Raw genomic sequence first — 20,748 nt, 5'->3', positions numbered from 1 at the left:
TTTGTAACGGTGTAACTCTGCACAGCCTGAAATAAACAAATCCTCCATGATTGTGAATGAATTTAACAGAGCAGATGTTTCTTTGTTTTGTGCCGCATGTTGTTGTTAAATGTTGTGATGTTTATCCCTCCTGCAGCACAGCGGTGAGTTTATCATAAGGATAATGAAAACACAATACAGAAGCTTTTCACCATCTTAACTCCCCCTGGTTGGTGTGAGGGGGGTTGGGGGTTGGGATTATTCCTGCCACTTCCCAATATGGGATGTAACACCCAGCGAGAGGCTGAAAGCCCAGATCAGCTGAGGCTCACATGCAAGAGTTTAGAGAGAGAGAGAGAGGGAGTGTGAGACAGAGAGAGACAGAGAGAGAGAGAGAGAGAGAGAGAGGGAGAGAGAGAGAGAGAGAGAGAGAGAGAGAGAGAGAGAGGGAGAGGGAGAGAGTGTGTGAGAGTTACATGGCCTCTAAAGTAAACTGAGATTTGTAGATACAGTAACAGATCAGATTAACAGCTGTAGGAACGACGTAACAAAGGAGACGTTCATGATCTTTGGCAGGCGGCCGAGCACAGAGAGGAGTTTGGCTGTGGGACCACAGACGGACCACAAAGGCAAAAGCAGAGTAACACTGTGATGGATGTGCTGATAAAGATGTTTCCCACACGGGGGCAGAGGAGAGAGGTCAGAGGGTCATGATCTCTGAGTTTGATAGATGAAATTCATCGAAAACCAAATTCAAGACAATGACAACATTCTTAGAAACATCCAGTAAGTCGGTGGTCTGTATGATGTCATCTATCACTGTATGAGGAAGTGTGTTCATGTGTGTGTTCCTCTTATTGAGTTTCTAATGGGAGCAGGTAGAATTTGGATAAATCAAATGATCCGTCTTGCTCAGCAGCATCACATGTGGGCGTGGCTTCACTCGTAGGGGCGGGGTCAGAGGGATGAGAAGGAAACAGTCCTGAGATGAAGTCTAACAATAGCTCCTTATTCATATCTGATACAGCAGGCACAGAGCCACCTGAGCAGCCCACAGGAGTCTTGTTCTTTGGTCGTCGTGTTTGCTGAGCTCATTTAGGAGACGTGGCTGTTTTGTGGTCGTGTGAGGAGGAAGTTTGGCGATGTGAGCCGCAGTGAAGCCAAAACAATGGGCTGAAAGTCACAACTGAGTGGGCGATGATTCTCTGTGGGAAACAACACTGAACACTGAGCTGTAGCTCTATTGGCTTGATGCCCACTGAACAGGGGGTCGCGTAATGCTTCTGACCCCCGCTCTCGTTACTACGACGATGGCACTGAACATCCCAGAGGTCATGATAGGAAAGAGGCCACCGACTGAAATCGCAGAGCAGGGAAACACACAAAGGGGGACGCACAAGCTATTGTAACGTTCTATAGGGGAGACGAGCTCCTGCAGCGCCGCCACCGCCGCCTGAGAGGTGCAGAATCCAATAAGCCATTACACTCGCCGACACACAAGCTATTGATTGGGGGACAAATTGGCCTGCAGTGTTTAAATTGGTTTCTGTGGCGTTGATGGATGAAGGAGTGTGTGTTCTGCGTCTGCAAAAACCAGGAGACGATCTCAGCTCTCCTCCCCTGAACGCATAGTTTCAGTTTTCTATAGGTGCTGCTTCCTGACAGCCATCATCTTTAACCAAGCAGGAGGATCCAGGAAAACAAACTAGGTCTGATCCTGCATCACAATCTGTTAGGAATCTGTTTGGGGAGTGAAACATGATCAATAGATTGAGCAGAAACCTTTTCATTCTGTTCAAATCCGTGAAATTCCAAGTTTTCTTCTGAGTCACTAACAGCCTCTACTCTCACTCAAACTTAGTATTGATCCATATTGCCAAAAACAGAGCAAGTCAGTGGGTTCATGCTGCCGTACCGCCGCTCCCTCTGCTGCTATAAACACCCAGTAATCACATTTTCTCTGGCAGGAAAACACTCAAAGCTCTTTCCTCTTTTGTCTGACGCATTTTCTGTTTGGGTGTGAGAAGCTCCTGGCTCGAGATGTGAATCTTTACGTTTGTTCAGCGCACACTGCCAAAGAAGATGCATTCAAATGTGTTTCCATGTATATAAATGGGTGCTAATTAGCATCACAAAGGCAGTGGAGTTGTGGGTGGTTGGCACTCACCAGCTGAACCTTGGCTTTCCTCCGGGCCGGTTACCAAGCTGGAACTTCTCCTGGCAGCTTTGGGATCTGCAGAGACACACTGAACGCTTTTGCAGCAGGAGCAGTCACATGTTCTGTCCCTCCTCCATGCTGGAATGATTGAAAGGAAACAGATGGAACCTGTCAAACTTCACAGTCCCCACACACTCCTAACCATCTAGGATCCATATTTAGCAGCATAATCTTCTGTTAGGTTGTGGAGTAAATACAGAAGGTGACATTTAATATGTAAACCAACCAGTTTCCTCTTGTATTGGGGGAAAATGGGAGCTGCTTTATCTTTGGCCTTCTCATGTTTCTCAGCATCAAAGCCACAACTGCGCTCTTTGTGAAGCTTCAGATCCCACAGGTGAGATTAAAGAGGGAGCTTCTGTTCCCATCAGGCCTCAGGATTCTGCCCGGAAGAGCCGCATGTGCACACCGATCACACGGACGCTCACTGCCCTCTAGTGGACAGCGCCTGAAGGAGCACCGGTAAAGCTGGAAAGATGATGAAAGAGCAGAAATGACGCCTATACACTCTAACATGTTCATCCCATGTTAAACTATAAACACATCCAGTTTGATCCGGATACATAAGAGGATTTATAAATAAAATATGAGCAGAAATATGAGTTTTTATGAGCCTGCCAGTGAAACAACCGAATGATAAAGTACTGACATGAGCGAGAGCGCCGCCCTGCAGGCATGTTGTTATTACTGCAGCTCATCAGATGTCACAGGTTCATGTAAACTGATTTTAGCCCCAATAAGCCGTGTGAGATAATCAGTATATTATGTTGATAGCGACGTAAAGTGAACATACAGTAACTTCAAATCAAGCTTTGGAGTAGAAAGAGAGATTACAGCAGGGAGTGTCTCAGTTTAGTGCTCACATATGGAGAGAAATATCTTATCAATGGGAAAGATAATGTAATGACTGTAAAGAATGTACGCCTGCTATAAAGCGACACAACACAGGAAACTGCAGCAGCATATTAATCTGATTATCGTGCGTTTGTTTAAATTTGAGACGTTACAGAAGAAGGACAAATAAACGAAGGAGAAAACAAAGTAGGGCCGTGATTTTGTGTTTTGTTTACCAGGTCACGTCCATACAAGAGTCAGAGGTATGCTGTTCATTAAGCACATGTCTGATTCTCCTGTCAGTCACTCCTGCTGCAGGGTGTTTGGTCTGGAGCCAGTGTTGCCAGGTGAGAAATGTGGGATTATCGTACCACAGACATAAAATTATCGTATTTTGAGTGAAATTATCGTACACCCATCATAACCAAAATAACAAGTCTATTGATGCGCTATAGTCACTCTAGTGTTGAACAGCGTCTAACAGGCACTCACAGCTTTGTGGCGTCAGTACGGAATGGATTCAGCAGCCTCTGCTTCTTCTTCTTTTTTTTTCTTTTCCTCACCTATGGGGCGGGCGCAGCGGACTTTTCAGCCAATCATGGCCGTTGTTCTGAGGCAAACGCATACACGTCACTCGTAGCTCACATTTAGAAAAGCACGATTGGCTGGAATTTCCAGCGTGCATTTGACAGATGCGCTCCGAGTCTCCGACTCCGACAGACAGTTGCGACAGGCTGATTTACAACCGATTACAACCACACATTCACGGAATGGTCAAATTATCGTACATTTGGGATTATTGATCGTACAGAGGGCAAAATTATCGTACAAATACGATAATTATCGTACACCTGGCAACACTGTCTGGAGCCCCTCTCTCTCTATACGACAATACACATCTTTATTTTGAAGGCACACAGTTGGAGTTGCAACCAATTCCTCCAATCACCTTCAAACTGTTCAGAAACATTGGTCAGAAGTCGAGCATGTGCACAGGGTGATTGATGTTCACTATCATGGAAATGATTCGTCTGATGGTCAATAAAGAATTGAATTGTCCATCTTTGTCTTTTTGTGTTGTTTATTTCTGAGATGGAATGAGAGCACGAGTGTCTGGGAGGAACAGAGAAAGGTATTTGAAGGGCACAGCTCAGGGAGAAGGGAGGTCTGGGTCAGGTTGGGGGGGTCACCAGCCGAGTTAGTCTTCAGGTCAAGCCCTTTGGTAAAATGGTCCAATTTGCGTCTTGTGGATGTCAGTGTGAAAATGTGAGTATTGACTTGTGAGGAGGTGTTAATCAGGTGTGGGGTCATAAAGCTGGAGCATGTGGCCTGTGGGCTGACACAGTAGGTGGGTCTGTCTGTCCTCCGCTACAGCAGCAGCTTCAGTGAACTCCAGGGCCGAGTCAGGCTCACTCACAATGGCTGCTTTTGCTTTATGGGTCTTTGTATTTTTTGTGAAGTTTGTTTCTGGGGCAGGTGAGTTCATTATGAGACACTTTTTCATTATGAGACACTTTTTAATATTATAAAAATTATTGAAATTAGACCAAATTATTCAGTGTTCAGGCTTGTGATTTGCATTTATAATTAGTTGTCTGTGAATGTGCTCCTTGGTTGTTTTCACTCATGTTGAAGATAAACAAGGAAAGCAATTCTAAGGAATAACATTGTAGAATTTTCAAAAATAATTCAATCAAGTAAGAACGTACTGATAACTTCATGCATTGGTTAATCATAGAATATATCATCATAATATATAATCATAAATATCCAATATATATTTCTCAGAAGCTTCTCCAGAGCTAAATATATATAATATTCATCTGTTTTATTGACATTTCCATGTATTTCTTACGTCTGTTCTAGATTGGTGCTACCAGTCTCAGATTGCATGCAATGGCACCTGTACAGGTATTCTAAATGATAATCGTATAACTTTAACGACTAACATAAAGCCATAAAATGTGGTTAACAATGTTGCACAGTAGAAAATATTGCGCAATACCTGGTTTCTCTTCCCAGGGCCCGACACATGGGTCACGGTTTCCCGGCTGTGTGACGGCAGAGCTCAGTCTCCAGTAAACATCGTCACAAAGAGAGCGCTGCCAGATCAGCGTCTCACTCCTCTCACCTTCATCGGCTATCAACGGACTTTCCACAGCCGCCTCACCAACAACGGCCATGGTGGTATGTTTAACCTGCAAAAGGAAAAAACAATAATTAATAATAATCCCTTTGAGACACCAAACATCTATCTGAGACTCACCAACACCACGTCATGTTTCATCTGATTAGAAACTTTGAATTTTGCTTTAGTTCAGCTTGACCTTCCTGCCAGCAACGTGATCAAAGGAGGACATCTGGATGCTCCTTACAAAGCACTACAACTACATCTACACTGGGGGAAAGATGGAGGGCCAGGGTCTGAACACACAATTGATGGGGAGAAATTTCCAATGGAGGTACATATATGGACTTTTGCAGAGTTTGTGAGCATGTGACGTTCATAAAAAATTTGGTTCTGCCATTTACAGATGCATATTGTCCACATGAAAGAAGAACACATCTCCTTATCTGAGGCACTGAGAGACCCCACAGGTGTCGCAGTTCTTGGATTTTTCTTTCAGGTACAAGTAATAACAAAACACAGAAAACATTAGAACTGAACAGTACATTCACCTTTAGTCAGAATGTCCTTTGAGATTTGATTTATGATTTAACCCTCCTGTTGTCCTAGGGGTCATTTGATGCAAGAGAACAACAGGATGGTTAATATGAGCTGGTCCACTTTGATCTCCATTTAGTAGATGTTGCAAAACTTTCCTTCATGTCAGTTCTGACTGTTTGATTTGAATCAAACGGTGACATAAAAAGGACAGTTAACCAACAACTGACAAGGAAGAGAGCTGTGAATGACTGCCAATAAAAGAATGAAAAATATGGGGCAATAAAGAATATAACAAAGATGTAAAATCTTCAAAGAAAACTTTAAGGGACCAAGCATTGAGCCTTGAGGTACACCACTCAGGAATACTGAAGCAGAGACATTATAACACAGCGCTCTTCTTGCAGTCTTCAGTTCAGTTAATAAATAACTATACAAAGGGCATTTCACTACTTTTATGATTAATAAATGTTAAAATAAAAATGTAAAAATAGTTTAACATCGGAGCTCTTTACCTGAATGTTGTCTCCCTTTATTCCAGGAATCGATGTCTGCCAACAAGAAATTTGATCCCATCATATCCGCTCTGAAAAACATCAAGCGTCCCAGTAAGTCACATGTACACTGGCTGATATAGGAGCTTTATTACCTGTCACACACATCATGAACACACACGTTTAGGTGTTGTTTATAGTTGCATGTGTCAGGCTAAAGTACAACCGTCATGTTATCACATGTCTTATCAGACATGTCTTATCATGTCTTATCAGACATCGTCATAAACCATCTCTGTAAATCCATTAATGGCAATGAAGTTGTCCCCTTGAAACGTTTCATCGCCATGTAATCTCTAATAAATTATTTTGTTAATATTTTATCAGCCAACAGCACGACACTGAAGGGTGTGTACCTGGATATGTTCACTCTCCCTCAGAGTGACATGCTGAAGTACTTTCGCTATGACGGCTCGCTCACTACACCAGACTGTGCTGAAGCTGTCATCTGGACGGTGTTTGAGGAGGCCATCCCTCTCAGCAGGAAACAGGTGTGCTTACACAACATTACATCATGTAAACTCAATATAAATACACTTTTTTATCACAACCTGGTCTCTGTTTCAGCTCGCCGCCTTCTCCGCGCTCCAGTTTTCTGACGGGAAGCCAATGGTGAAGACGTACCGTCCTGTGCAGCCCTTGAATAGCAGACAGGTCTATTACTCCAGCAGCCATGTTGCTGCCATCAGCACTGTGTTACTCATCACTTCAGTGCTGCTGTCTGTGCAGGCAGGGAGATAAATGCTTCTCTCTTGTTTTGATGGTCAACGTGGGAATTTGCCCCTCTTTGATGAGCTCATTGGGTCAGTAATGGCAACTGATATATGGCTTGTATGTGTGAAATGTAATGTACTTCATAAAATATATATGTGTGTGTGTGTGTGTGTGTGCTCTGGATAATTGTGTCAAGTTACAAAGACTACTATATGAATCAGTGTATGAATCATCTTCTGCCTACATTCTACATTCTTCTAATGCCATTCTGTCCAACAGCTAACTGAATGTGGACAGAGCAGGGAGAGATAGAAAACATGCATTGGTTTGGAGAAATAAATCATAAACATAAAAATGAGAAGCACTGTTCAACAAACTGCAAGGAAGAGCACCGATAATTGTAATCAATCTTTGTTTTTGAGAGCAAAATCATCTACAAAAAACACAAAAACCTCCACTGCAGACAATGTATCAATACTGTGTCTCTTGTCTCTGGTGACACTGAGACTTTCTCTCCTTTACTGCCAATATTTGAACTGTGAATTGTTTACTCTCTGACCTATGGGGCTTTTTGGCTGTTGTATGTGTGATTTTAAAATGCGATCCAATAAATCCATAAAGGTTTGACTTGTACGAAGTAATCTGTCTTTTAGGGTTAGATTGTCCTCTTCATCTACACAGCCAGAAGTGTAACATGACTAACTAACCCTAACCCTAACATGATCAAATGTATCTGTACTTTAGTAAATATCAGTTCTACTAATGTCCACTGTGTGGCAGCACCGAGTCGGCCTGAGTAACTGGGCTCTGCTTCTTTAGCTTTTACTTCACAGAGGATTGTGGGCATTAAACTTTATCTGTCAGTGGGAGTGCAGGAGGAGAAGTCTCATGTTCTATTTAAATGACTCGTGAAATAATAAAATAAAATAAAATAAATCAATAACATCTCTACATAAATAGCTCCCATCATGCAACATATAGAGCTCAAGCACATAAATGTTTCCTTACCTAAGAAGAAAACATTTAAAAGCAGAAGCCATTACACTCTTTGATATAAATTACAAAGTTGAAAAAGGAATCAGAAAATAAAAAATGATAAATGCAGCAGGACAAAAATAAAAGATGAAAAACCCAATGCACAGCTATGATGTCATGAGAAACAGAGACCACACACACACACACAGGAATAGAGGCCTTTTGTGGTGTGAACACACACACACTGTATACAATCCAACTTCCCATATCTTGCTGTAAACAGTTATTGAACTGATAACTGTTAGAGAATAATCAACTCTTTCTTTAAACTCCTATACTTTCCTATACTGTACGTTCCACAGCTCTTTACTCTTCAGCCATGTGTAGAAATAAGAGGCTTTACTTCCCTGTTTGAGATCAAATATCAGGGATAAAAGATACGTAATTACATCAACCCTGCTCAGTGAGCCAGCAGGATCAAGCCTCCTGGTTTCAGTGGATGCTGCGCTTGTTTTTGGCACACTCCCTATCTATATCACCCTAAGTACCCGGGGAGATCACTTTGGATGTAATCCCAAGTTGCACAGAAATAGCCGTCTGATGCGAGCCTCTATAGCAGCAGGAGCAGCGGTGAGATAATCTGCACTCTGCACAGTCATGCTTGCCAGTTGCAGTGGTGCGGGCTTTTGTTCTTATGGATCAGACACCTACAGAGTGATGAACAGACAGTGTTAAACCTGTTATGGGTGTGTGTGAGTGTGTGTTTGTGGTACCCGATGCCCTGCAGCAGACGGAGCCCACGTATCTGCATGTGCAACCTTATTTCGCACGACAGTCTGCTCGCCCTTTTCTTTCTTTCACAGGGCCGTCTTCTCTCGGTTCGTGCACACCGCCCATCCCCCACTTCCTCTTATTCGGCTTGATGTGACTCTGAGGTTTGGGTTGTCTTGACAACAGAGGACACAGACCTGTCTGCATTCTATTTGTGAAGTTTCTGTTGTTGCAAGCATATTGCACACTCGCGGCCGGGATAGGGAAGAGAGGCTCCACACCAACCCCCCACTGACACCTTCTCTCTCACACACACACACACACACACACACACACACACACACACACGCACACACACACACACACACACACACACACAGGCGTGAACACAGTTCTAAGAAATATTAATGAGATACAAGCTCCTTCCTGTTTGCGTGAAACGTGATGGATTTTGATATTGATTTGATAGTAACTTTGCCACATTTCTCTTTATCATGCAAAATATAAAGTATAATAAAAATATAAAGTAAAAAAAAAAGTATCTCTACAGCACAGCCTGTTTAAATATCCATGTTAGGATTTAGTCTCATCATTAATGTTGTTATTCCACTCAAAGTGCAGTTTGGTGTGTGTGAGTGTTTGCTGCTCATCCATCAGAGCTGGGATCGATATCTATTTGCTTTAGTGTCCGACTCTCACTTCTTTCTTCAAACAGGTGTTGCCTCGGCTGCATGTCCTTAAAAGGGGTGAGAGCCGGCTTGGCAGCAGTGGTGCAGTCTGAATTTGCATGAGTGTGCGTGTGTGTGTGTGTGTGTGTGTGTGTGTGTGTGTGTGTGTGTGTGTGTGTGTGTGTGTGTGTGTGTGTGTGTGTGTGTGTAGAGGTTGAAAGTAGTAAATTCATTTGCTAAAATCTTATATTAATGTAGAAGTTTGAGGTTTGACTTGTGGAGTATTGCAGTGTTACTCAAACACATTTATACTTTTACAGGCATTTCATTATATTTTGTGTGCATTCATCTAATTTATGAACTCACTGACTGCAACAGAGTGACATTTAACAAAAACTCAATCATTCTATGAGATGTGACACCCTAATAGAGTCCCTGTTTACAACATACATGAAGTACTTACACCTTTATGTGCAACCACAAAGAACTACAGTAAAGAAGAAGTACAGCAAAAGAATATTATTCCTAATTGGAATAAATATTTTTCAGAAACTGTAAGTATCTTTTACAGCAGATTGTATACTTTCTATACTTCAGTGAGGTTTGAATACAGGACTTTTACTTTTAACTCAGCACCACACTCTTATTTTCACTTAAACATTTGAATACTTTTCCCACCACTGTGTGTGTGTGTGTGTGTGTGTGTGTGTGTGTGTGTGTGTGTGTGTGTGTGTGTGTGTGTGTGTGTGTGTGTGTGTTGAGCTCTTCCTGTGTAAACCACGTGGGCTCAGACGGGGTTAATAAAAAGACCTCGATCACTTCTGGGTTCTCTTTCTGCTGGAGTCCAAAGCTGTTGGTAAGACTTAGACTTAGACTAAGACTTAGACTTAGACTTAGACTTAGACTCAGGCTCAGGCTCAGACTTAGACATGCTGGAACATTTCTACACTCTGATTTTTGTTCTGTGTTTGATCTACTGTATCTTTTATGTTCAAACTTTTGGCAGATTGTGACATTGTTGTGCCTTATTAATGTACAATATCAACATCATTGTAAGCCACATACATGTCAAAGGCTGCAGACGAACATCAATTTGAAGTATTTCTGTTGTATTTGTGAAGATTTCTCTCTCAATTCCGTCAGCCATCATCGGTTCAGTTTGAACCGTGGAGCCTCCAGGATCGACTGATGTACAGTGTTGTCACCCATAAAGTAGAAAGCACTACTAAACTTCACTACACAGTGTAGTGTTTCCTACTTTATGGATGAGTATACTGTTGACTGCAGAGGAAGCTGAAGAGAGAAGAAGAAAACCTCCAACGTGCCGCTTCAGAGAAACTTCTTTAATTTCCCTGTTGCTTTTTTGAAAATTATTTTTTGGATTGTTTTCACTCATGATGTAGTGCTTTGATGTGAGATACAGTTATTTTCTTTAAGATGTAATGTATGATAACAGTTTGGTCTTGAGGTAAAGGAAAGCAGGTGAGCAAAATCAAGACGGCTTTTATTTTTGTTAACATTATTCTAATCATTTTATTTATGCAAAGTTCATTTTGCACATTTCACAGAACAATGGTTTGATTTAAACACAGTTCCACATGAAATGACTGACAGCTCCAAGTGGAAAATAGACTCAAATTCTTTCAGGCAAATATGGAAACACTAGAGTCTGACTCTGCTTAGAGACTAAAGAATCTTTAAGACTCAAATAAGCAGCATTATGTGAGGGATTGGGTCACTTTGTAGATTTACATGTGTAACTGTTTCACTATTGGCTCATATTCAACTTTGTGTGGAAGTCCATTAAGTGGAAGCAAAGTGAATGTAAAAGCAGAGAGGAAAATCCTTCTTGCAACAATGTCTTTAAAGTTTGAGTTAAATCTTTGTCTGTATTTTCTGTGTAATTAATGTAAATTTTAAATAAACTGCTTCAAAAAATAAACACTTTCCTCTGTCCCGATCTGTTTCACATGAACATGAAAAGTGATGAACTCTCATTTCTTAGTGTGCCGTGCGATGCTAACATATAAAAATATATAAAATATATATCGACAAATATGTACATGTTTAGATCAAATGCCCATTTTATAAAAGAATAACCCGTGATGTTCTCACCATATGAATCTTGGCATAAGCAGCATATTAAAGCAGCTTTAATCTTTAATCCCACGGCAGGAACTCTATGAAGTTTGATGGCACCAAACCTCGTCGGCCATGCAGATCCCCCTGAAATGAAAATAACAATAAAGTTTGTGTTGAAAAAGATTTAAGAAACATCTGACAAAGACTTAAATCGTCAAACACTCACATAGTAGAATCCATCTTCATCCATGTCACCTAACACGTATATGATGTCTCCTGAACGAAAGCAGAGCTCAGCCTGACGGAGATGGAAAAGGTTAAAGATGGAATTTAAGAGTGTTTTTATGTTAAATGTGGATTGAAGCTTGTAGTTAAGGACTGATTGTGTCACTCTGCTTACTTCATTGTCCACATTTGGTGAACTTTCCCATGGATCGTAGTCAAATAAGGCCACCATTCTGCGAACAACCACGTCTTCCGGTACGCCCCCTCCATCCCTCGGATCTGGTGTGAGAGACAAACCTGGAAACACAGAGCGGAGACCGACCAGTGAAGGCATCGGCACTCCAAGAAGAGGGAGAGGGAGAGAGAGAGGAGAGAGAGGGGAGAGGGGGGTTACCTGTGTGGTCCACAGGGAGGAACCCCTGCTGCATGAGGAACTGCTTCACCTCCTCACTGTCCACCGGGACCTCAGTCACCATGTTGCTTGGCACGTAACCAGAGAGGCCACCAGACTCACCGTGATAGAATCCATCACAGTCCTTATCTCCAAACACCTAACAAATGTAGAGAGAGTTGGTAAATCATCACAAGATAATAGTTTTGTTTTCTATATCTAGTTTTGTTTTCTATATCAGCTCCACAGCCCTCTGACCTCAGATGTTTGTGTTCTACAGAATATTAAATCTGTTTGTCTGAGCCACTTACATGAAGAAGACAATACAATGACATCCAATACAAAAGGAGAGCAGTTAGGGCCTCATAAGGAGCATTTGGTGTTTATGACCCAGTGTTTGTACATTTGCACATGAGTCAAATTGCATCAATCAGTTCAAGCAGCGACAGGAAATGTAGAAAAACAGCACACAGCTTTTTACACACCAGGATGACCGACATGTCACACAAACAGGAAACGCCATCACGCCCTCTCAGAGACAAACTGTTGTAACTGATCAACTGCAGTAAAAAGGCAACAGCTCATGATCCGAGTCAAACAGGAGAAGAAGAACCTAACCAGCACCTCCTTGTTTGGTTGCTTTACCTTGATTATCTGTCCTGGGACAAAGGGAAGCTCCTCTGCAGCCGTGTCCGGGTTTGGAGACATCGCAGCAGGGTTGTACGGGTAAAGAGCCACAAAGAGCCTGACGCTGGACAGGGACACCTGGCTTGCTCTCTCTAGCTCCCATTCTCTGAGATCTTCAGGGGTGGCGAGCTTGATTTCATCTGGATAAATCAAAACATCCAACACCAGCCTCTCCTCCATTTACCCCGGCACTCAGACAGAAGGCTGCTTCAGACTCTTTCCTCACTCTGAGCCTAATTTAAAGTAACTAAGCCAAGGCTGCAGGTAGAGCAGCTAATCCTCTTTGAAGCAAGTGGATCATTCCAGTGCCTGGACTCTGCATGTTGGGCCATCGCACTCTGTAACAGAAAGCACCGCACATAATGGGATGATATTCATCCAGTTCAATTAGAGAAGACACTGTTGCAGCTCTCCAGAGACTCTTAGAACTTAAACATTACCCAGCACTATACTTCTACTCTACTACACTATAATGAACGTCTACTAAAGTATCTATCCGACTATCTCATACTATCAAACAGATACTATTTTGCACATAGTGTACATGAAACACTGTTATACTGTAGCTGTGTGTGTAATGTCAGTATAGTGACATTAAAGGCTCTTGTGATTTTGTTCCCTGACTCCTCCCCCTAACATGACTTGACCCACTTTACACTTCCTGTTTGACCTCTGGCCAGGTCAGCCTGAGATAATCTCTGCGTGCAGGAAAGAGGAAAAGGTTCCAAGCTTTGGCAACATAGTGTGTGTGTGTGTGTGTGTGTGTGTGTGTGTGTGTGTGTGTGTGTGTGTGTGTGTGTGTGAGAGAGAGACTGAGGTCAGAGGGCTGCAGGTCAGGTGCATTAATTCCTCTCCTTACCCGATGTAGATATCATACATTCTCTCCAAAACATTCATTCTTTCTTCAAATCATGAATACCTTCTCATATGCAGGATCTATCAACGTTGTTATGGAAACAATGTATTCATAAACGATCACGCATCATATCGTTTTGCTTCAATGCTTCAATTTCACTTCATTTTGCTTGCTTGTGTGTTTCCTTTAATTGTTTGATAATGTTTTCGTGAGTTAGTGGTTTGTACCAAAGTGTCCCTCTGTCCCTGCTGCTCTGTGTGTGCAGCCGGTCACCAGGGCAACCAACAACTATTTCATTAGAGAGCGTTATGGTCTTAACAAGCCTTCAGATGCATCTTCACACCTTTAAAATCTATTCAATCAACACAATCCTTCTTCCTACAGACACTGGAGCCTCCTATGTTGCTGTGTATTTTCAATTCCCCTCTACACCAGAGGAGGGCGCTGTGAGCAGTGAAGTCCTCTGTGTTCCCTGTATTGCTCAGCTGAAGCACAGTCCATCATTCCACACACTGGCAGCTGAACATGAAGGTGACATGACACAAAGCTGCAGCAGATTGATCGACATGTTCTCTCCTCTGCAGGTTCATCACAGGAGATCAACCAGAGCCTCAGATCCTGAACCTAAAGGGGCAGAGTTTGCCCTTTGCGTCGCTCGCAGGCATGTGGCCTTCAGGGCTGTGGGCTCAGATTACAGCCCAGAGTTGATGCCCTGTGAGATGTCCTGTGAAAATGATTATGTCATGATTAAATATATACAGTGAATACGACTGGGAGTCTTTAAATAAACATCATCTCAAACCATCAAACTATTGTAGCTCTGCCAGAGCAAATCTGCCTTCACACGAATCCCTCAGAAGGTTTCAAAATGTGAAATGTTGCTCTCATCTACGGATTTAATCTAAACTCCTTTTTCCAAATTGGCAAAGTCAATCTGCCATCACTACACAAACTGACTGCTGAAGCTTGAGCAAACCCTGTGCCTCCATGTTTAAGGGGAATTCCAGGTTCCCTCAGATAGAGACCATCACACAGACTGTCCACTGGCTAATTCGTAGGATTTTGTGCCCAAAGGTTGCGCCTCAACTTCACCCCCAGCTCACCTATGAAAAGAACAATTGTGTCCAATCATTGATTCAGAAACATGGAGAGAAACCCTGAAGAGCCTGACGGAGCTTCTCTTACAGGCTGATGTGAGGAGATGCAGGGGGAGCAGGCGAGGCCTCAAGGGGGGATGGAACCCTACACACCTTTACTTACATACGGGACTGAAACAGACAACACATCACTGCATTCCTCAGAACCCTCAGAACGCTCAGAACCCTCTGACCTTCCCTCAAACCGCCGCATCAGCCGGCTGGAACCCAACCGAGTGTGGACTCCATTTCCCACTCATGCCTCCCTTCCCTTCTCTCCCCCTCCACCCCTCCTGCCCCGTTTCCCATCTATGGAGTGTTACATCATCGGGCGCAGACACCCACCTTCCTGAGTGATGACGCAGCCGCGGGAGAGCGAGAGAGGAGGGTGGGGGCATAGAGAGAGAGAGAGAGGGAGGGAGGGAGAGAGAGAGAGAGAGAGAGGGAAGGGTGTCCCGTCTGCACGGAGGGAGCACAGACAGACAGCAGGGAACAGCTGCAGTGTTCGCGCCGCGTAGGATTTCACTGCATTGCGATTAAAAAAGATCCAACATTTCAGCCCCGAAAAAAACAGCAAAGCAGCACCGCGGCTCCGCCAGACACCCGAACATCATCCAACATGGTCGACCGCGAGCAGCTGGTGCAGAAAGCCAGGCTGGCTGAGCAGGCAGAGAGGTACGATGACATGGCTGCGGCGATGAAATCGGTAAGTCTTCCTACAATAAACACAACAACAATCAGACAGAATGATGAGGGAATTGTTGGAATGTGAGTGAGTTGGGAATGTGGCTCTGATCCCGGTCCTGATCCTCCATCCTCCGCCGGCTCCCCCCCAGCTGACGCGTCTCTCCCCGGCTTCATCAGGGGAACAAATCTACATGTGAGAAATACAGAATGTCAGATTTGATTTGCGGTTTTTTTAATGGATTTTGCTGGGTGACGTCGGGTGTCGATTCCCGGAACGTGGCTCGAATCGTCCGCTTTGCTTGGGCGGTGCCTTTTCTGCCGTTACCGTTACAATGAGGCGCCGTTACAATGAGACGCAACGGGGGCCTCGGCGGGCGTAATGAGACCCCCCCCCCCTCCCGTGTAATATTTCGCCCCCCCCCTCCGTTACGTTCGCCCCTCTTTTCTCGCCTCACCTCACTTTCCTCCATTACAGTGAATATATAAAAGCTACGGACGGACGGACGGACGGAGCCATGTGAGGTTGCTCCCTCTCCCCCTCCCTCTCCTCCTCCCTCTCCTCCTCTTCCTCCTCCTCCTCTTCCTCTCTTTGTCACATTAATTTTACAGAAAATAAATGAACGGAAGGAGATCACATTTCCAAGTCAAATACAAAACTGAAGGGCGTTGTTATTATTATTATTATTTTCCTCATTTCCCTGATTTATTTAAAGAGCCCCTCGCTGCTCTTCCCTCTGAACAAACGTAGGAGGTAGCAGAATCTCTCTAGAATATTCTTTGTCATATTGCAGTGAGTCAATTTGATCAGATTTGATTCTTTCCCCCCCCCTGATGTTACCGACATTCCTGATTCATCCCAGTCTCATCCCGAGCCATTACTCAGGTTATGAGTCAGAGATTCCTCACACGCCGATTTCAAAGAAACTATTTGGCTCCATTACGCTGATTGAGTCTTTTAATATTAGTCGCTGACATGAGGATGAGGAGGATGAGGAGGAAGAGGAGAAGTCTCTTCTCTCACAGGAGCTCTCACTGCTCCCATCGGGGAATCTGAGCCTTTGTCTCCTTTCAGCTTCTCTGCTTTGATTGACGGAAATTCCTAAAAATTTGATTTATCAGGGGGTTAGATTTTGTCTGAGGGTGGAGAGAAAAAAAATGCTGTGTCACCTCCCTTCATCCTGGAGCTCACAACCTCCTGACAGAGTGCAGAGCCTCTTTTCACTCACATTATAAGAATAGGGTCGATTCCCCCTCAGCAGCAGCAGAGGAGGAGGAGGAGCGCTCAGAGCTCAGAGCCCGTAGAGCTCAGATCTGTCATGGAAGCCAGTCTGGTTGCAGGACTTGGCATGATGTGTGTGTGTGCACGCCGGGATTCCTTTCCCTTTAAACAATCTGCCATGTCAGTGCGGCCCGACGCAGGCCTGGGGTGTGTGCTCTCACTCTCTAATCAAAGGGAATCCCTCACCATTGCAACAAGAGATCACCGGCCTGATCCTCCTTTAGAACACACGGATTATTCTCTTTAACAGACTTTATCACAGAATTATCAAGGATTTGCTCGCTTTTTTGGGGGGGGGGGGGGGGGGGGGGTTAGAAGTGTCCCGGTGACCGTTGCTATGGATTACAACTGATGTCAGCGATGGCTTTTTGGAAGCTCGCCAACCAGCCCAGCCCATGTCCTTACTATGAATGAGCAATGAGGCATTCCCATTCATTTCAGCATAGATCATTAGAAGAGCAAACTAACAGGCACATTTTTTTGCTGCCCAGTCGATCAGATTCATGTCCAGGGAGATAAAAGTACATTTATCTGATTCATGAGTTCTGCTGCGTGTGTGTCATTTGCATTTGAATGGCAGCAGTTTGCATTGTGTGAGGAATTTGGGGACAGGCAGGATGGAGGCTGGAGGCTGGAGGCGGCCCGTCTCTGTAGGTTGTGCCCTCCTCTCTGTCTGTGTGACATCAGCTATCCTGCGCCATCTTTGTGCTCGGCTGCTGTCGGAGAAGAGAGAATGTCAGATCAGATCAGGATAAAGGCGAAAGCACGTCGAAGGAGGAGAGAAAGTACAGGCGGGGAGCAACTCAAATGTCTCTCCTCTAATCAAAGCAGCAGGTTTTTTTGCTCGGCCTAACCGCGCCTTAGATATGCAACGCCCTTTTTCTTCTTCTTCTGCAGTTATTGATCTGTCAGTGGCCATGTTCGGATCTGACGAGTCCAGACCCAGCGTGACTATTTCAGGTCTTTTAACGGCGATAACTTCTCGGCGATTTCACTCTCTAATCCGAAATCGAATGTCTGCGTCCGACGCTGATGTCATGGCGTCGCATTTTTGACAGGTGAAAAGGTCAGCCTGAGCCAGGGAGAAGGTCACTGGGACACGTGAGCCGGGCTGTGCAGTGATGGTTTTCCCTTACAGTGCAGCTGCCCCCCCGCCCCCCCCGAGCACTCGTGGGAACATTTCAGACGTCCCCAGGCCTGCGTTCACCTTCCTCTCCCCAACCCCCACCGCCCGCCCCGACTATCTTGAATATCGTTCCTCACTAACTAGCATTAGCTGTCCACGTGGCAGCTGGAGCTACTGGTGCACTAAATGAATGGATTGCCATGGAAACTGGGGAGTGCACATGACAAGTGAAATATTGCTCATCTCCCGTGTTTGTGCACTGGGCCGGATTCTCAGAAAAGATGATGTTCTGTAATGTGCTAAATTTTAACGGAGACCTCCCACATCCCTCAAACGCCTCAAATGTCTGGTTAAGAAAATTTGATTTATGAGGTCCGGTGGTGTAAATGGCGGTTTGTTGATCAACCACTCCTGTTGTTTGTCTTGTAGGTAACAGAGCTGAATGAGGCCCTGTCCAACGAGGAGAGGAACCTCTTATCTGTGGCCTACAAGAATGTGGTGGGGGCCCGCCGCTCATCCTGGAGGGTCATCTCCAGCATCGAGCAGAAGACCTCCGCCGATGGCAATGAGAAGAAGATTGAGATGGTCAGGGCCTACAGGGAGAAGATTGAGAAGGAGCTGGAGGCCGTGTGCCAAGACGTGCTCAACCTCCTGGACAACTTCCTGATCAAGAACTGCAGCGAAACGCAGCACGAGAGCAAAGTCTTCTACCTGAAGATGAAGGGCGACTACTACCGGTACCTGGCCGAGGTGGCCACGGGGGAGAAGAGAGCCGCGGTGGTGGAGTCATCGGAGAAGGCCTACAACGAGGCTCACGAGATCAGCAAGGAGCACATGCAGCCCACCCATCCCATCCGCCTGGGCCTGGCTCTCAACTACTCTGTGTTTTACTACGAGATCCAGAACGCCCCGGAGCAGGCCTGTCATCTGGCCAAGACCGCCTTCGATGACGCCATCGCCGAGCTCGACACCCTCAACGAGGACTCCTACAAAGACTCCACTCTCATCATGCAGCTGCTGCGAGACAACTTGACACTGTGGACAAGTGACCAGCAGGATGACGAGGGAGGGGAGGGCAACAATTAAAAAGAGAAAACCACGCTTCGAAAAAAATATGAAGGGCCGGTGGACTTTGGCAGCCGCTTTTGCCGATGATACTACCGCAGCAGCAGTTCTTTATTTTTCCATGTGTTAAAAGAAAAGAATCAAAAGAGAGGTGAGAGTGGAGGTTGAATCTTAGTTTAAATATATATAGAAATATATATACAGTTGAAAGGGGCCTCCGTCTTCTTGATTTTCTCTTTGACATTTGCCAAAACCACTGATATGTCAGTCAATCAGCCTGAGGTGGTTGTTGTTGGATTGAAATGGCAGCCTCACACTGGCATAGGAACTGATCTTGTTCTGTCAAGATAAGCTGCTTAGTTAGGTTTTTTGCGCGACAGAGATGCTTTTTGAGTCGAGCGAGAGAGAGATAGAGAGAGAGAATAATGCTTGAATGGGAATGCCTCACAAAACAGTTTGCATCGGTTCCAGTAGTCGTCACCTATATCAGAGCGCCGTCGTCGATATTTCATTTGATTGATTTGTTTTTTCGGTTTGAAATCTCACAATACCAATGAGAAAAGAAGTAAAAAAAAATAAAAAACAAAAAAATACAAAAAATCTCCCGCCCTTGACCCTAACATAGCAAAAAGTTTGTGAAAATGAGGATAAATAGATAGAATAAAGGCTTCTTTCCCTCCCTTTCTGTCTAAAAAAACGTATTTGGCATCTCACCGAATAGTTACAGTCTCTTTATCTACGTCAGCCGTGTCACTGGAACCATAGATTATTTTGGAGGCGAAGATTATTAAAAGGCAAGAGACTTAACGATATAAAACAGTTAAAAAAAAACTAAAAACGGGACGAAAAGAAAAAAAAATCAACTAAAAAGCAGCTTCAGAGTTTGTGGTTTACTTCTGTGTTTGTTTTATTAAATGCACTTGCCTACTATACTGTTTCTTCAGTGTAAAGATGATGACAACAATAATATGGATTATTCAATATTGTGCATGCTGGTGATGTATTTATATACAGTAGCTTGACTTTATTAACTTATACTGTGGGTGTTAAGTATTCATATGATTGAGAAAAACAGGCTTTGGTCTGATTGTTCATTTCTAATTTATTTGTTTTTTTTTCGTTATGGTTTTGATTTGCTAAACCAAAATGGTGATCGTAAAAATTGACCTGTAATGGGCGTTGCTATAGTGACATGCAATATGTGTATTTAATTTGTTAATGAAAGGAGGATTTAAAAAAAAAAGGAAAATAAAACCCCACCAGTGATCACTTAACCCTTACCAGCTGGTGTCCGTCACATTGAAGTATGTTGATGATATATTTTGTTCTTTGAAAAGTATTGAAGTACTTTTTCCTGTCATGCTATCCAGTTTGAATAATGGTGACGTTTTTCAGACTCAATGTTTCTGTTATGAATTCACAACATGGACCATATTTGATTGATCTGACAGTATACATTTTTCTTTTTTTTCTTTTTTTCTTTTTGTTTTTATACCTTTTAGCTGTTCCTGAGTGACAAAATATCTTGAATGTGAGTCATTATGTAGCAGTTGCACAAGAACCGAAATAATAGCTATGATAATAAAAAAGAATATGACTAAATTATAAATGCACCATTTCCCTTTGGTGGTCTAGTGTCTAGTGTTGTATTGTAACTTTACTGTCAGGGACGATTCACTACTTCTGTTTTATGGCTGTATCCTGATATTTATGAGCTTTATTCTACAAAAAAAACAACTAAATCTGTGCAACACATATAGCAGAAATTAACAATCCACACAGGTGCACCAGAGGCCGATCAATAGAAGCGGGTATTGATTGATCATTGACGTGAGG

At 43.7% G+C, this 20,748-nt stretch overlaps 3 protein-coding genes across 4 annotated transcripts; 2 read left to right on the top strand and 1 right to left on the bottom strand.

The window, feature by feature from the left end:
* Nucleotides 1-4,314: 4,314 nt before the first annotated feature.
* ca4b (carbonic anhydrase IV b) lies at nucleotides 4,315-7,671 on the top strand. Its single transcript, XM_076146573.1, has 8 exons — nucleotides 4,315-4,507; nucleotides 4,898-4,942; nucleotides 5,054-5,218; nucleotides 5,348-5,493; nucleotides 5,566-5,658; nucleotides 6,238-6,304; nucleotides 6,578-6,741; nucleotides 6,818-7,671. The coding sequence occupies exons 1-8, from the start codon at nucleotides 4,450-4,452 to the stop codon at nucleotides 6,989-6,991; spliced, it is 912 nt and encodes a 303-aa protein (XP_076002688.1). The 5' UTR covers nucleotides 4,315-4,449; the 3' UTR covers nucleotides 6,992-7,671.
* LOC142995485 (RIMS-binding protein 2) lies at nucleotides 6,802-13,066 on the bottom strand. Of its 2 annotated transcripts, XM_076146576.1 has the most exons (6): nucleotides 12,722-13,066; nucleotides 12,080-12,236; nucleotides 11,861-11,982; nucleotides 11,687-11,758; nucleotides 11,494-11,604; nucleotides 6,802-6,888 (listed from the first exon to the last, which is right to left on the bottom strand). In XM_076146576.1, the coding sequence occupies exons 1-5, from the start codon at nucleotides 12,941-12,943 to the stop codon at nucleotides 11,539-11,541; spliced, it is 639 nt and encodes a 212-aa protein (XP_076002691.1). In that variant the 5' UTR covers nucleotides 12,944-13,066; the 3' UTR covers nucleotides 6,802-6,888; nucleotides 11,494-11,538. The 2 variants fall into 2 exon arrangements, with proteins under 2 accessions (XP_076002691.1, XP_076002690.1); XM_076146575.1 differs by lacking the exon at nucleotides 6,802-6,888 and having other exon boundaries at nucleotides 11,431-11,604; nucleotides 12,722-13,064.
* Nucleotides 13,067-15,163: 2,097 nt separating this feature from the next.
* Nucleotides 15,164-20,504, top strand: ywhag2 (3-monooxygenase/tryptophan 5-monooxygenase activation protein, gamma polypeptide 2). The gene is made up of 2 exons (XM_076146555.1): nucleotides 15,164-15,461; nucleotides 18,277-20,504. The coding sequence occupies exons 1-2, from the start codon at nucleotides 15,375-15,377 to the stop codon at nucleotides 18,931-18,933; spliced, it is 744 nt and encodes a 247-aa protein (XP_076002670.1). The 5' UTR covers nucleotides 15,164-15,374; the 3' UTR covers nucleotides 18,934-20,504.
* Nucleotides 20,505-20,748: the final 244 nt, after the last annotated feature.

This window comes from Genypterus blacodes, unplaced genomic scaffold (genome assembly GCF_046128005.1).
Source record: "Genypterus blacodes isolate CSIRO-AG114 ecotype Tasmania unplaced genomic scaffold, CSIRO-AGI_Gbla_v1 ptg000032l_1, whole genome shotgun sequence".
In the NCBI taxonomy this organism is placed as follows: Eukaryota; Metazoa; Chordata; class Actinopteri; order Ophidiiformes; family Ophidiidae; genus Genypterus; species Genypterus blacodes.
This window is presented reverse-complemented; position numbering and strand designations above follow the sequence as displayed.